The sequence below is a fragment of the Sus scrofa genome, chromosome 13 (assembly GCF_054392235.1).
Source record: "Sus scrofa isolate SSC_HxYL_T2T_F1_AM1 chromosome 13, Sscrofa_HxYL_maternal_Yorkshire_Landrace_v2.0, whole genome shotgun sequence".
In the NCBI taxonomy this organism is placed as follows: domain Eukaryota; kingdom Metazoa; phylum Chordata; class Mammalia; order Artiodactyla; family Suidae; genus Sus; species Sus scrofa.
The window spans coordinates 215,032,731-215,047,700 of record NC_139395.1 but is presented as its reverse complement, the minus strand read 5'-3'; the positions used below and the strand labels follow the sequence as shown (position 1 = coordinate 215,047,700).

Sequence of the window (14,970 nt, the reverse complement as noted above, 5' to 3'; positions counted from 1 at the left end):
AGATCCATAAAACAGAGAATCAAAAAACAATGGAAAAAATCAACAAAAGCAAGAGCTGGTTCTTTGACCACGTCAACCAAATCAACAAACCTCTGGCCAGTCTCCCCAAGAAGAGGAGAGAAAGAAACCCAAATCAACAAAATAAGAAATGAAAAAGGAGAAATCCTGATGGATCCTGCAGAAATACAAAAAGCCATAAGAGAGTCCCATGAACAGTTGTATGCCAACAAATTCGACAATCTAGAAGAAGCAGACAACTTTCTAGAGACCTAGAGCCCGCCAAAACGGAATCCAGAAGAAATAGATCACCTGAACAGACCTATCACTAGAAATGAAATTGACGATGTCGTAAAAACTCTCCTGACAAGTAAAAGCCCAGGGCCAGATGGCTTCACAGGCGACGTCTTTCAAACATACCAAGAGGAACTTATACGCCTCCTCCTTAAACTCTTGCAAAATGTTGCAGAAGAAGGAACACTCCCAAACACCACCATCACCCTCATACCAAAACCAGACAAAGATACCACCAAAAAAGAAAAGTATAGGCCATATCTTTGATGAATGTAGATGCAAAACTTCTCAGCAAAACTTTAGCCAACTGAATCAACAACATAGAAAAAAGATCATCATACACCACGACCAAGTGGATTCATCCCAGGTGCACAAGGATGGTTTGCCGTATGCAAATCAATCAACGTCACACACCACATGAACAAAAGAAAAGTCAAAAACCACATGATCATCTCAGTAGATGTGGACAGGGCATTTGACAAAGTCAAACATCGATTCATGGTAAAAACTCTTAGCAAAGTGGTTCCAGAGGGAGCATACCTTAACATAAGAAAAGCCATGCACGAGAAACACACCGCTAATATGACACTCAATGGAGAAAAGCTGAAAGCCTTCCCATTCAAATCTGGAACAAGACAAGGATGCCCACTCTCACCACTTTTATTCAACTTAGTATTTCGGAAGCTGGAGACACAGCCATTAGACAAACAGAAGCAATAAAGAGTATGTAAATGGGAAGAGAAGAGGTGAAATTGTCACTGTGTGCAGATGACACGATACTATACAGAGAAAACCCTAAGGGCTTAACCCCAAAACTACTCAAACGGATCAAAAAAATCAGCAAAGTAGCAGGATACAAGATTAACATTCAGAAATCAGTCACATGTCTGTAGACTCCCAATGAAATTCTAGAAAAGGAATACAAAAATACAATACCTTTTCAAGTTGCACCCCCCAAAATCAAATACCCGGGAATTGACCTGACCAAGGAGGTGAGAGACTTATATGCTGAGAAGTATAAAACATTAGTGAGGGAAATTAGAGGATGCAAAGAAAGGGAAAGACTTTCCACGCTCCTGGGTCGGACACATTAACCTTGTAAAAATGGCCATGCTACCCAAAGCAGCCTACAGATTCCATGCAATCCCCATCACGCTCCCCAAGACATTTTTCACTGAAGTGGAACAAAGAATCCAAAAATTTATGGGGAACCATGAGAGACCCAGAATTGCCAAAGCAATCCCGAGGAACAAAAACCAAGCAGGAGGCATAACTCCCCCAGACTTCAGGCAGTACCGCAAAGCTACAGTAAGCAAGAGAGTGTGGTCCTGGTTCCAAAGCAGACATACAGACCAATGGAACAGAATAGAGAATCCAGAAATGAGCCCAGACAACTATGGTCAATTCATCGTCAACAAAAGAGGCAAGAATATGGACAGGAAAGAGACAGTGGTGCTGGGAAAACTGGACAGTTGCACATAAATCCATGCAACTGGAACACACTCTCACACCATGCACAAAAAATAAATTCAAAATGGGGGCTTAACGACTTAAACGTAAGACAAGACACCATAAAGCTCCATGAAGAGAACATAGGCAAGATACTCTCTGCTGTCAACCGTACAAAATTTTCTTAGGTCAGTCTCCCACGGCAACAGAAATAAAGGCAAAAATAAACCAATGGGACTAATCAAACGGACAATCTTTGGCACAGCAGAGGATACCATGAAAAACCCCAAAAGACACCTTGCAGAATGGCAGAAAATAGTTTCCAACGATGCAACTGACAGGGCTTCATCACTAAAAGATACAATCACCTTAAAAAACTCAACAGCAGAAAGCAAACCAACCAACCAACAAACAACCCAACGACCCAAATGAAAATTGGGGAAAAGACCTGAATATACCTTTTTCCAAAGAAGACATGTGGATGGCCAAGAAGCACATGAAAAACATGCTCAGCATCTCTAATTATTAGGGAAATGCAAATCAAAACTACTATGAGGTACCACCGTGCGCCTATCAGAATGCCCATCATTATCAAGTCAAGCATTATAAATGCTGGAGAGGGTGTGGAGAAAAGGGTACCCCCTACACTGTTGGTGAGAATGTAAATTTGTACACCTATATGGAAAACAGTATGGGGGTACCTCAGAAAACTAAATGGAGAAGTACCATATGACCCAGCAATCCTACTCTTGGGCATACATCTGGAGAAAACTTTCCTTGAAAAATACACCGGCACCCGTGTGTTCACTGGAGCACTACTCACAATAGCCCCGACGTGGAGACAACCTAAATGTCCATCGACAGATGAATGGATTAAGAAGATGTGATCGATCTGTGTGTGTGTGTGTGTGTGTGTGTGTATGCCATGGAATACTCACCCGTGAAAAAGAACAGAAGAATGCCATTTGCAGTCACATGGATGGAACTAGAGACTCTCATACTAAGTGAGGTAAATCAGAGAGAGAAAGACAAATACCATACAGTATCACTTATATGTGGATCTAATATAACGCACAAGTGAAACTTTCCATAGGAAAGAAACTCATGGACTTGGAGAACACACTGTGCTTGCCAACGATGACGGGGAGGGGGAGGTGGAGGGAGTGGGATGGACTGGGAATCTATAGTTAATAGGTGCAAACGTATTGCGTTGGTAATGGATAAGCAATGAGATCCTGCTTCATAGCACTGAGAACTGTAGCTAGTCACTAATGATGGAGCATGATGGAGGATAATGTGAGAAAAAGAATGAATACATATGTGTGTGTGTGTGTGTGTGTGTGTGTGTGTGTGTGTGTGTGCGTGTGTGACTGAGTCGGTTTGCTGTAGTGCAGAAAATTGGCAGAACCCTGAAACCCAGCTATAATGGAAAAAGTAAAAATAATTAAACTAAAAGATGTTGTACCGACACACAAAGGAATACCACTTAGCCAGAAAATGAACAAAAGAAGGCCATTTGCAACATTGAAGGAACAAGAGATGCTCACACCAAGTGAAGTAAGTCGGAAAGAGAAAGACAAATACATTGTGATATCACTTATACGTGGGATCTGAAATATGGTGTGAATGAACGTATCTGTAGAAACTAAACAAACTGATGGACATGGAGAACACAGATGTGGTTGCCAAGGTGGAGGGTGAAGGCGTGGGATGGATTGGGAGTTTGGGGTTTCTAGGTGCAATCCATAATGTCTGGAGTGGATTGGGAATGAGATCATGCTGCATAGCACAGGGAACTAGATCCAGTCATAATGGATGATGACGGAAGGTAATAGGAGAATAGTATGAACATGCGTATAACTGAGTCACGTTGCTGTAGAGTAGAAATTGACAGAAAGTTCTAAGTCAACTATACAACAATCGCCCAGCGGCTCCAAAGTTCAGTCAGAGCGATGCTGTGAAAATCTGGACTTAACAGCTGGATGACAGGTATTGCAGAGTCCTTATGGCTGGAAGGGCTTGTCTGTCTGGAAGGATTCTGCTCCTTGTGGACATCTGCCTGTCTGTCCATCCATCTCTCCACCTCCCGAGGGGACAGTTTCTAAATCCCATATAGCAGAGGTTCAGGCAGTAGCCGTGACCCACCCATGCTGGCCACCCTCCCAGCCTATATCCTTTGAGGTCCCATCCACATACACTGGAAGGTGATGGCCCCATCATTGACCAGAGGGTGCAGCTCCTGGGTACTCCATGCATAGGAAGTCGCACAGGGCAGAGATGCTCTGCAGGTCACCGATGTCCAGCTGGGGGAATTGTAGGCTCAGGGCCTCTGCCTGCAGTTGCTTCACTGCTGCCTGTCCTCTGGGAATGTCCCTTGCTGGCACAGCTCCCACACCATGGGCAATCCTTGTTTGCGTCAGGCACCATTACCACGTGGGTGTTGGACTCATTACTGACGTTGCAGGCCTCCTGCCCCTCCAGGCTCACATAAACAACACACCCTCCCTGCATAGACTGGACCACAATCTCTCCTATCCACCAACACACCTGCACACTCCCTCTTCCCTGCCGGCTCTGATTCTCTTAGGTCCGCATCTTTCATAAAAGTGCCCCCTCACACTTCAACTACACAGTTGCTCTTGTCCCATTGAATTTGGGGTTTAAAGACACCAGAGCAAATATCCTCCCTCTGTGATGCTGCCCGTGTTACACTGCTGGCTGCTGAGCTAAAGCCCACGGTCTCAATGTCACCATGCTCCTCGGTTTATGAACCCTCTCTGGCGACTTTCCTGCTGCAAAGGCAGATCTGAGTAGCTGCAGCAGAGACCACTTGGACCCGCAAAGCTCAGTGGATTTCCTGTCTGACCGGATGCATAACGGGGGTTGTCCCAAGTTATGCTCGCGCTTCTCTTGACCTGCCTTTGGGTCTCTTCCATGTCTGAGCCTTTTTAGCATAGGAACAGTCGGCACACGTGGACCTTTATGAAGAGCCATTTATTCATCTCTTGATTGGTTTACATTATTTGTCATCTACTCCATGTTTCCCTTCCTTGGGGTCAGAGAAGTAATCACATAAGCCTTCACAGAATGAGCAGCCCTCTGTGAGTGGGGACTTAATAGAGACAATTTGGTTCTCTGTTTTCTTTTTCATTTTTGCATCAGGATACATTGACAGTGTAAGTACCCTTTTGGGGAAATCAGGACACAAATTATGCATTGACCCAGGGGAAGCTCTCAGGGAGAACACCCCACTCTACAACTTTTTTGTCAGAAACAAACTGACCGTGAGGCCCCTCTGCATCTGAGGGCAAAAGGGCCAGGTACACGGGGGTCTCTGCTCCTTCCTCTGGGCTCTTGGGGGCTTTGGGTCCCCCCATGTCAGTTCTCACCCACCCTGGGCAGCAGGCATTCAGGAGGATCTTGTCCCCTGCTCTCTGCTCACTCAGTTTCCTGGCGTAGATCCTGGACAACACAGAGACCCCAATTTTTGTCACTCCGTAGGTCGAATCACTCCATCCCTCCTTCCTGTGCACCCCGTTCTTTGTGTCTTCCACAAACTTGTTCATGAGCCCCACCAGCTCCTCCTCTGTGATGGTCTCACTCTTGAACTTCTGCTGCAATTCAGGGCTGCACTCGTTAAGGGCTCTGACACCCTCAGTGCTAGACACATTCACCACTCTGCCTGTAATACAACACAGATCCTTATATAGAGACATGAGCACCAGAAGGATATAGACCCAATTCCCCAGGAGTGAGCAGTTTGCTAGGTGAAGACGTAAGAGTGCCTCTGTGAGAGAGGGACATGAACTGGCCTTGGATCATCTGCTGAGCATCGTGTATGGATGATGTCAGGGAATGAAATGCTCTAGTGGGGAGGGCAGTGCCCAGATTCCCATAAGAAAAGGCAACTGGTGTATGGAGGAAAATGCTCAGAAAATAAGAGGAGTCCTCGCTGCACTCAGGAGAGTGGCCTCCTTTGGGGCCACCTGAGGGTCTATGGTCACTTGGCCAGTGCTCTAGGACAGGTGTGTCTTGACCTGCCAAGGGCCTGTGGGTTTATGAATGGCAGTTCCTAGGGGATCAGACAGCATTCATCTTGGGAGGCTCAGTCAGAATAAGCTAAAAGCATTCATTTCAGGGTCTGAATTTCATGCATTTTTTTCTGGGTTTGGGTTTTTCTCACTCACGAGTAATGCCTCCAGTCCTGGCTATTGGAGGACAGAGAGGGGCAGTGGAATCTGATTATTTCGGAGATGCCCAGTGAGCATGCCACTGAGAGATTCAAAGGGACCTTAAGAGGGAATGAGAGTAGGACATGATAGGGGCCATCAGAAGCAGGTCTTCCTGGGTGAGGAGGTGCAGATACTATGGAGGGACTGTCCTCAGGTGTGGTTCCTTGCAGTGTCTTTTTGGGTGCAGGAGGGGAGTGGAAATGGGTGCAGCCCCAAGGTAGGAGTTGGCTCATTGTTCCTAAGACTCTAGCATCTTCTGAGACTCCAAGGCCCCTGAATGTTTCCTCTGCCAGCCAGTCAGAAGGAGGGGAGATGTGTAGGAGACAGACTTGTTGAGGCCATGTCTGGACACAGAGCTGGGAATTCGGGCTGGAGGTGGCAGGCCTAGGAAGTTATATTGTGCCCTGCTGAGATGAGATGCTGTTTCTGGACCTGGCTTTTCCACCCTGGTGGGAGAACCCCTGTCTAAGGCGTCAAGGCAGGTACTGATGTTGCGGGTCAAGTGTCCTGGGAGACTGAGTGACAGTCTCCTCTGGTTGTCACACTGATGGAAAATGAGTAGATGACAAAAATCGAGGGGAGCTGAGTAGCAGCTACTTTCCATGTTGTAAATTGGTGAAACAAGGTGGCCATTCGATTGAGTGGCTTTAGTCCCCTGGTGGGTTATGGTAGCAGTCCAGAGTATGAACCTGTAAATGTCTAATTGTGACTCGATTGAAAGCTTAGGAGCACCATTGACAAAGAGCCACCAAGTTTCTGAAGCTGCACACAGTCCATAACCTCCTTACTTTCTTTCAGTCTTCTCTCCATAATCATGTGTCCCTCTCTACCCATGGTAGAAGCATCATCACCACATCTAGTTTTGTGATTTCTGAGGCAAATAGATATATTTTTCTAAGAAAATATCTTTAAAAATTTATATGCCTTGTGGAGTTCCCATCGTGGTGCATTGTTAACGAATCCGACTAGGAACCATGAGGTTGCGGATTCGATCCCTTGCCTTGCTCAGTGGGTTAAGGACCCAGCACTGCTGTGAGCTGTGGTGTGGGTCACAGATGTGGCTCAGATCCCACGGTGCTGTTGCTCTGGTGTAGGCCGGTGGCTACAGCTGTGATTGGACCTGTAGCGTGGGAACTTCCATACGCCGCGGGAGCAGCCCCAGAAAAGGGAAAAAGAAAAAAAAAAAAAGAAAGAAAGAAAAATTTATATGCCTTGGCTTATTGCTTAATATCTGTCAAATAGTTGAAGAAACAGTTGTATGCTAAAAATGTCCAAATAGCAGTTGACTAAGGGGAGACCACAATTTGCCAAAACACATGAAGTGGAAGTAGGTTTATCTGTTCCTCTCAAAGTATCCCTCCCCCAAGTTGCCTCCTGCAGTTATTAGGCATATATCTCAGACTGTTGCTCTGTTAGATAACTTTTGTACTAGATGTAGTTGCTTGATGTCCTTTGGATGTAAGAGAGCCCTAGGAAAGCCACCTTGGGTGCTCTCTGTAAGGGAAGGCCTAAGCTTGTGCACAGGATGCTTCAGCCCTTGGCCAGGGGCCTTGGAGGAAATGTTAAACCCTTAGAATGTCCTGCCTGAGAAGCCTGGCCTGGACTTGTTACCTAGGGTCCCGCTCTATAATCTGTGTTAACAGGTGACTATGCTGGGGCCTTGGGGTACTTGGTATGAGGTGGATCTTGGGAGGGGCTGAAGAGTCAGGAGAGCAAAGTGCTCATTGGGCCACACCTAAGTGAGCAACAAGCACCAAGGCCACTGGACACCATGGTCAGTGTGAGCTCCCGGGTGGGCAATGCTCCACAGGTGCTGTCTCCTGTTGTTTCAGGGAGAAACTCGTGCTTCCCCCAGGATCTGCTGGGAGAGGGCATGTGGCAACTCCATCCTGGTCTTTCTTGACCCTGTGCCATGAGACCTTGACCACTGCTGACCTGAGCTAGTCTCTGTTTCCTAGTTTACTCTCATGTGTGTTTAACAGACTTTTGCTGAGTTCTGTGTACTTTTAGTAAATTATTGACCCTGAGGGTGGTATGGGATGTCCTGAATTGGCCAAGACTCCGAAGTGTGCGCTTCGCTTAGCATCTTTAACCAATATATGTATAATATATTCTATCAGGTGGAGTCAAAAGAAAACGTGAAATGAAGAGATGAAGGGAAAGCCTTTGGGGGCATAATGAATTGATGGTAGTCTGGGCTCCCGAAACCCGAATCAGAAAAAGCCAACAAGCAACGACGAAAGGTGAATCAGGTCACTGTGAGCGGGAAGGAGGGGTGAGAAGGTCTGGGTGGAGTCCTAAGGGAAGCCCAGCTGTGACGGGCATGGGGCAAGTTAAAGGGCTCTCAGAGGAGACCTTTGCGTTAAGGTGGGAAGAGAAGAAAGGGCCAGATGTGCAAAGAGCAGCTGGACCGAGGCAAGACTCAGTTGGACTGTGTAGAAGGACCTGTGGCCTCAGGCACCTGGAAAGGTGGGGACACAGCCTTGCTGCCAGTGAAGTGGAAGAGGAGAGGGAGCTGGGACCGCAGAGGAGGCCAGAGGCAGGCGGAGCCCAGATCTTGCCTGAAACCCCTTATCTTGGGCTCCATTCAGACTCACCTTTGGGTCTTATTAGCGGCAGAAGCTCGGTGCACACATCTCGGGTTCCCACGAAGTTGGTTTTCATCATCATTTCTGCCTGAGTATGAAATGGTGTGGGATTGGCAGCTCTTAGAGCTGAAGGAAATGGAGTTAATAAATATTAGCCTTATGTGAAAATTTTGACAATGGTAGCTCTTTGTAATATGTTTTCTTTCTTTTTTTGGGGGGGTGGGTGGGTGGGCTGCACCCTAGGCATATGGATATGGATTTCCCACGTTAAGGGTCCAGTCGGAGCTGTAACTGCCGTTCTACACCACAACCAGAGCTAGGCAGGATCCAAGTCGTGTCTGTGGCCTACACCACAGCTCATGGCAAAGCTGGATCCTTCCCCCACTGAGTGAGGCCAGGGATCAAATCTACCTCCTCAGGCATAGTAGTTGGGTTTGTTACCCTTGAGCATGACAGGAACTCCCGTGCTATGTATTCTGATGAATATTAATTAATGTCCGTGTTTCCTTCGCAGCGTTGTGCCAGTGCGCATTTCAGGGCTTGATCGTGCTCTAGAGTTCTGTAAGATGGCACCATCAGGGGAGGCTAAGTGAAGGGAGCAAATATGGGATCTGCGTGTCCCATGCTTTGCCAGATTTTGTTCATGTCAACATAAGTTAAAAATTCACTGAAGGGCTCCCAAATTCCATGAGAGTGATATTGTGAAAATCTGGACTCAGTCCTAAACCGTCTGACCAAAGGTATTTCGGGAGCCCTCTGGCTGGAAGGGACTTGTCAGTCTGGAAGGATTCTGCTCCCTCTGGCCACCAGTATGTCCACTCTCTGGGGAGTGGGCTCTAGACCCCACACCTGAGATTCAGCCAGTGCCCTGTCACAGCCATGTTGGCCACCCTCACAAGGCTGTATCCCATCCACTTATGGGAACTCCTATCTACTTACTTTTGGGGGCGATGGCCGCATTGTTGACCAGCACGTCCAGCCCCCCGTACTCCTTGCACAGGAAGTCACGCAGGACCCGGATGCTCTGCAGGTCATCGATGTCCAGCTGGTGGAAGCGTGGGCTCAGGCCCTCTGCCTCCAGCTGCTTCACTGCCGCCTGGCCCCGAACCACGTCCCTGGCTGTGAGTACCACATCCCCCGAGAACTGCCGACACAGCTCCCGTACAATGGCAAGGCCAATACCCTTGTTTGAGCCAGTCACCAGGGCCACACGAGTGTGGGAGGACATGGCCGGTGTAGTGTGTCCGAGCCTCTGGTGTGGAGAGTGGAGGGTAGTGTGCATCTAGGACAGGAGGCGGGGCAATACAAGGGGCTGGACCTGACTACCAAGGAGCTAGTAACACCAGAGCTGGGATCCAGTGTGTCTGGCTGCCAGGAGTGAGACTCCTAGGGCACTAAGCCCTGCCTTCTTGCCTCTGTCCAAGGACTGGCCAAATGGTGCACGATGTTCCCAATGACCAACTCCTGACTCCACTCTGTCCCTGGTGCCACATCCAGAGCCAAACCTGGGCACAGCAGTCTTTTAAATTAACCTGAGATGCCCGGGGTTCTGTTGGGAGGTGATATATAGGTGAAGGGCCCCTGGGGGCAAGGGAGTTCTTGCAGTTGAGCAAAAAGTATTTGGGAGGAGATCTTCCAAAGGAGAAAAAGGAGTGCTGATTCATTCTCTTAGGCTGGGCCCATTACTCCCTACAGAATGGCAATGATTGCTTTTTCTGTAATGAAAAAAAAACTGCTAAGGGAGATGGCTTATGAGGAACAGAGTTCCTGGCAGCTTTCTTAAGAGGCATTCCAGACAGTGAATGAGAGACATGGTCCTATGTTCAACTACCCTTTGGGCCGTGTACCTGGCTCTGTGGGATTCCCAGTGATGCCCCGGGCTTGGGGGGTTTGTGAAGTTCTTTCTGTGCCAAGCCAGTGGTTGGGATATTTATTGCATGCAGGAATAATTCTTTGGGTTCCTGAAAGGGCCACATTTTGGTTTGGTTTATGTTACTATAATAAGTGGAATATTGAAGTGTATGTTATATTTTTGGAAGTTGACTTGCAGTGCTTCTGTTACTGGAGGGAACGTGGAGGACAATCCTCAGGACCCTGGGGAGGCCAGGATTGGTGTTGGGCGGGAAGAAGTTTGTCCTTGCTGCCCTGGCTGCTGTTGGGACCCTCTTACAGGGACTCGTGGCAGCGGATGCTTGGCAATCCCCCTGTGTTTCAGCAACAGCCCCTATATCCTGATACTCCTCTTCCGAGCAGTCCTATGATGTGATCCCCATTTTACAGTTGAAAGGATAAAGTAGATACCCCTTGTGGCTCAAGGTCATACAGGAAGGTGGCTCAGGCAGGATACCTTCTTCCTGATGTTTGTCCGGAAAGCTGTCAAATAGGAAACCTAAAGCAATTCCATACTCCTTGTTCGTCCTCCTAACGAGATCCAACAATTAGGAACAATTGGTTTGGTATTAAGCAGTCTGCACCAATGGACATGTGTCAGGAACTATGTCTTCCTTAATAACCTTTCAGCCCTCCTTTCCCACTTAAATTTCACTTTCTCCCCCCAACAACTGGGCCATCATCTCTCCTAGCCACTAAAACCCCTACTGGCTCCATTTTCCCATCCTCTCTGATTCTCATAAGGGTATATCCTTCATCCAAAGTCCCTCCCAGTTCACAATCACTGCTTCTGGGGGACCCTGATCAGGAATCATTTGCAGCCCCGGCCACCTCAGAGGGCACCACAGAGGAGGACATTGCAGTGGAATACCACCTGTTGCTGTTCTTGCTCCCCTGGGAACACACCCACCCTGCTGTTGCCACTGCCAAATGCTCTGGGCATCCTGTAAATCCGCCTAAGTCTCATCCACACTTCCCAGGGTCCTTCAATAAGGAGAAGGCTGTGCCACCTTCCTGCAGGTCCTTGCTGCTGTTAAGAGCCCAGCAGCCAGGCACTGACTACTACCCCTAAGCATTGCCTCCTGCTCCCTGGGAACACACTCAGCACCTTGGGGATAACAGCCTGCTCATACCAAAGAACAAGACACCTAATATTCAAATTCCCATGACGAAGAAAAATAGCAACCCCCCAAAAATACAAGGGTGTTCCTGATAGAAGTCACCCTCCAAGACTTCAGTTTGGCTTCCCTAAACTCACAGAAAGAGAAAACCATAAGCAAGATGAAGAAGCTCAGGAACCAATTCCAGTTAAAGGAACAGGAGAATTCACATGAAGCAGCAAAAAAATGAAACAGTCCTTGGTAGTCTGATAGACACTGTGTTCAAAAGGGAGGAGGTGAAACTACTGAAGGAATTGAGTCTGAATATCAAGGAATTAAGAGCAGAGGTGAAAAGTAATGCAGATTCCTTTGGAAAGGAACCAGAAATGTGTAAGTAGGAACAGAGAAAAATTAGGAAATTCATGTTCAGAGACACAAACTGAGCTAAAGGAACTGACGAGCAGAATGAATGATGCAGAGGGAGGAATTGGTGACCTGGAAGATGGACTCATGGAAATCACCCAGTCGGGACAGTGGACAGAAAACCAAATGAAAAAACATGAAAGCAGTATAAGAGATCCATGGGGTGATACAAAGAGGGCCAATGTATGCATAATAGGAATTCCAGAAGGAGAAGAAAAAGAAAAGGGGATTGAAAGTATATTCAATGAAATTATGTCTGAAACCTTTCCAACACTAAACAAAGTAATCTGGTATCAAGATACAGGAAGCCCAGAGGGCCCCAAACAAGTTGAACCCAAACTGGCCCACACAAAAACATATTATGATACCAATGGCAAAAGTTTAAGTGAGAGGGAGGATTCTAAAGGCAGTAAGAAGAAAACAAAGGGTTAATTCTAAGGGAACACCCACATGGCAGAAGGCTGATTTCTCCACAGAAACAGTAAAGGCCAGAAGGGAGGGGCAAGATATACTTAAATTCTGAAAGGAAACAATTTGCAGCCTAGAATACTCTATCCAGCAAGAATATCATTTAACATAGAAGGGGGAATAAAGAATTCCTCCAACAAACACAAGCTAAAAGAGTACAGCAAACCTAAACCATTCTTCAAGAAACACCGAAAGGGCATCTCTAAATAAAAGAAGAAGTACGAAGAAATAGGATGGAGAAAACCACAACTGGAAAGCAAACACTTACATAAGCCAGCATACAGATCTAAAAGAGGAAAAAAAAAAAACCCAACAACCTACAGTAAAATCGATGATAAACACAAGGAACAGCAAAGGGACAAACATGAAGATGCTAACAAGGGACTTCAAAATCTTAGAATGTGGGGAATGAAAGGAAGACAGTAGAGACTCTTTTTTTTTTTTTTTAAACAATAATATGCTTGAGCCTGTATGACTATCAGGCTAAAACAAGCAAATCCAGGAAGGGTTCACATTCACAAAAGCTCAAAAGAAAAGTACTCAAGCACAAAATAAATGGAAATCATCCAACCCCAAAAAAAGGAGGATAGGAGAAACATAGAATCAACTGGAAACCAAGGTTGAAAATGGCCATAAATCCATATGTATCAATAATTACCTTAAAGGTCAATGGACTGAATGCTCTTATCACAAGACACTGAGTGGCAGACTGGATTAAAAAAAAAGTAAACACCTACAATCTGCTGTCTACCAGAGACTCACCTTTGGGCAAAGGACTCCTATTGATTGAAAGTGAGGGGATGGGAAAAGATATTTCATGCCAATGGACAAGACCAGAAAGCAGGAGTTGCAATACTCAAATCAGACAAAATAGGCTTTAAGATAAAGGCCATAAAGAAAGACAAAGAAGAAGACTATTTAATGCTTAAAGGACCCACTCAAGAAGAGGATGTTACACTCACCAATACATATATGCCCCTAATGCTGGAACACCCAGGTACCTACAACAAACACCAACAGACATAAAAGGAGAAATAGATGGGAGGACACTAATAGCAGGAGACTTTAACACCCCACTCACATCGATGGACAGATCCTCTAGACAGAAAATCAGGAAGGCAACAGAGATCCTGAATGACGCAATGGAAAAGTGAGACTTAATCGACATTTTCAGGACATTCCATCCAAAAAAATCAGCATACGCATTCTTCTCAAGTGCACCTGGAACACTCTCAGGGATTGATCACATACTGGGGCACAAAGCTAACCTCAACAAATTTAAGAGTATAGAAATTATTTCAAGGATCTCTCTGACCACAATGACATGGAACTAGAAATCAACCAGAGGAAAAGATATGAGAAAAACCCGACCACATGGAGACTACACAACGTGCTCCTAAAGATGCCATGGGTCAATGAGGAAATCAAGCAGGAAATTTAAAAATACCTGGAGACAAAGGATAAGGAAGACGCAACCCCTCCAAATCTATGGGATGCTGCAAAAGCAGTGCTCAGAGGGGAATTCATAGCAAGACAGGCCTTCCTCAAAACGGAAGAAAAAATCTCAATTCAACAACTTAACCCACCACCTGAAGGAACTCGAAAAGGAAGAACAAACAAAACCTAAAGTCAGCAGAAGGAAGGAAATCATGAAGATCCGAGAGGAGATCCATAAAACAGAGAATCAAAAAACAATGGAAAAAATCAACAAAAGCAAGAGCTGGTTCTTTGACCACGTCAACCAAATCAACAAACCTCTGGCCAGTCTCCCCAAGAAGAGGAGAGAAAGAAACCCAAATCAACAAAATAAGAAATGAAAAAGGAGAAATCCTGATGGATCCTGCAGAAATACAAAAAGCCATAAGAGAGTCCCATGAACAGTTGTATGCCAACAAATTCGACAATCTAGAAGAAGCAGACAACTTTCTAGAGACCTAGAGCCCGCCAAAACGGAATCCAGAAGAAATAGATCACCTGAACAGACCTATCACTAGAAATGAAATTGACGATGTCGTAAAAACTCTCCTGACAAGTAAAAGCCCAGGGCCAGATGGCTTCACAGGCGACGTCTTTCAAACATACCAAGAGGAACTTATACGCCTCCTCCTTAAACTCTTGCAAAATGTTGCAGAAGAAGGAACACTCCCAAACACCACCATCACCCTCATACCAAAACCAGACAAAGATACCACCAAAAAAGAAAAGTATAGGCCATATCTTTGATGAATGTAGATGCAAAACTTCTCAGCAAAACTTTAGCCAACTGAATCAACAACATAGAAAAAAGATCATCATACACCACGACCAAGTGGATTCATCCCAGGTGCACAAGGATGGTTTGCCGTATGCAAATCAATCAACGTCACACACCACATGAACAAAAGAAAAGTCAAAAACCACATGATCATCTCAGTAGATGTGGACAGGGCATTTGACAAAGTCAAACATCGATTCATGGTAAAAACTCTTAGCAAAGTGGTTCCAGAGGGAGCATACCTTAACATAAGAAAAGCCATGCACGAGAAACAC

The 14,970-nt window shown here is 46.1% G+C and overlaps 1 protein-coding gene across 3 annotated transcripts; it reads right to left on the bottom strand.

Moving 5' to 3' along the window:
• Window positions 1-4,716: 4,716 nt before the first annotated feature.
• Window positions 4,717-9,820, bottom strand: LOC146397882 (carbonyl reductase [NADPH] 1-like). Of its 3 annotated transcripts, none has more exons than XM_084992042.1 (3): window positions 9,500-9,820; window positions 8,570-8,686; window positions 4,717-5,422 (listed from the first exon to the last, which is right to left on the bottom strand). In XM_084992042.1, exons 1-3 carry the CDS (start codon window positions 9,786-9,788, stop codon window positions 4,950-4,952), a joined length of 879 nt encoding a protein of 292 aa, XP_084848168.1. In that variant the 5' UTR covers window positions 9,789-9,820; the 3' UTR covers window positions 4,717-4,949. The 3 variants fall into 3 exon arrangements, with proteins under 3 accessions (XP_084848168.1, XP_084848170.1, XP_084848169.1); XM_084992044.1 differs by having other exon boundaries at window positions 8,570-8,648; window positions 9,500-9,801; XM_084992043.1 differs by lacking the exon at window positions 9,500-9,820 and adding an exon at window positions 9,002-9,158.
• Window positions 9,821-14,970: the final 5,150 nt, after the last annotated feature.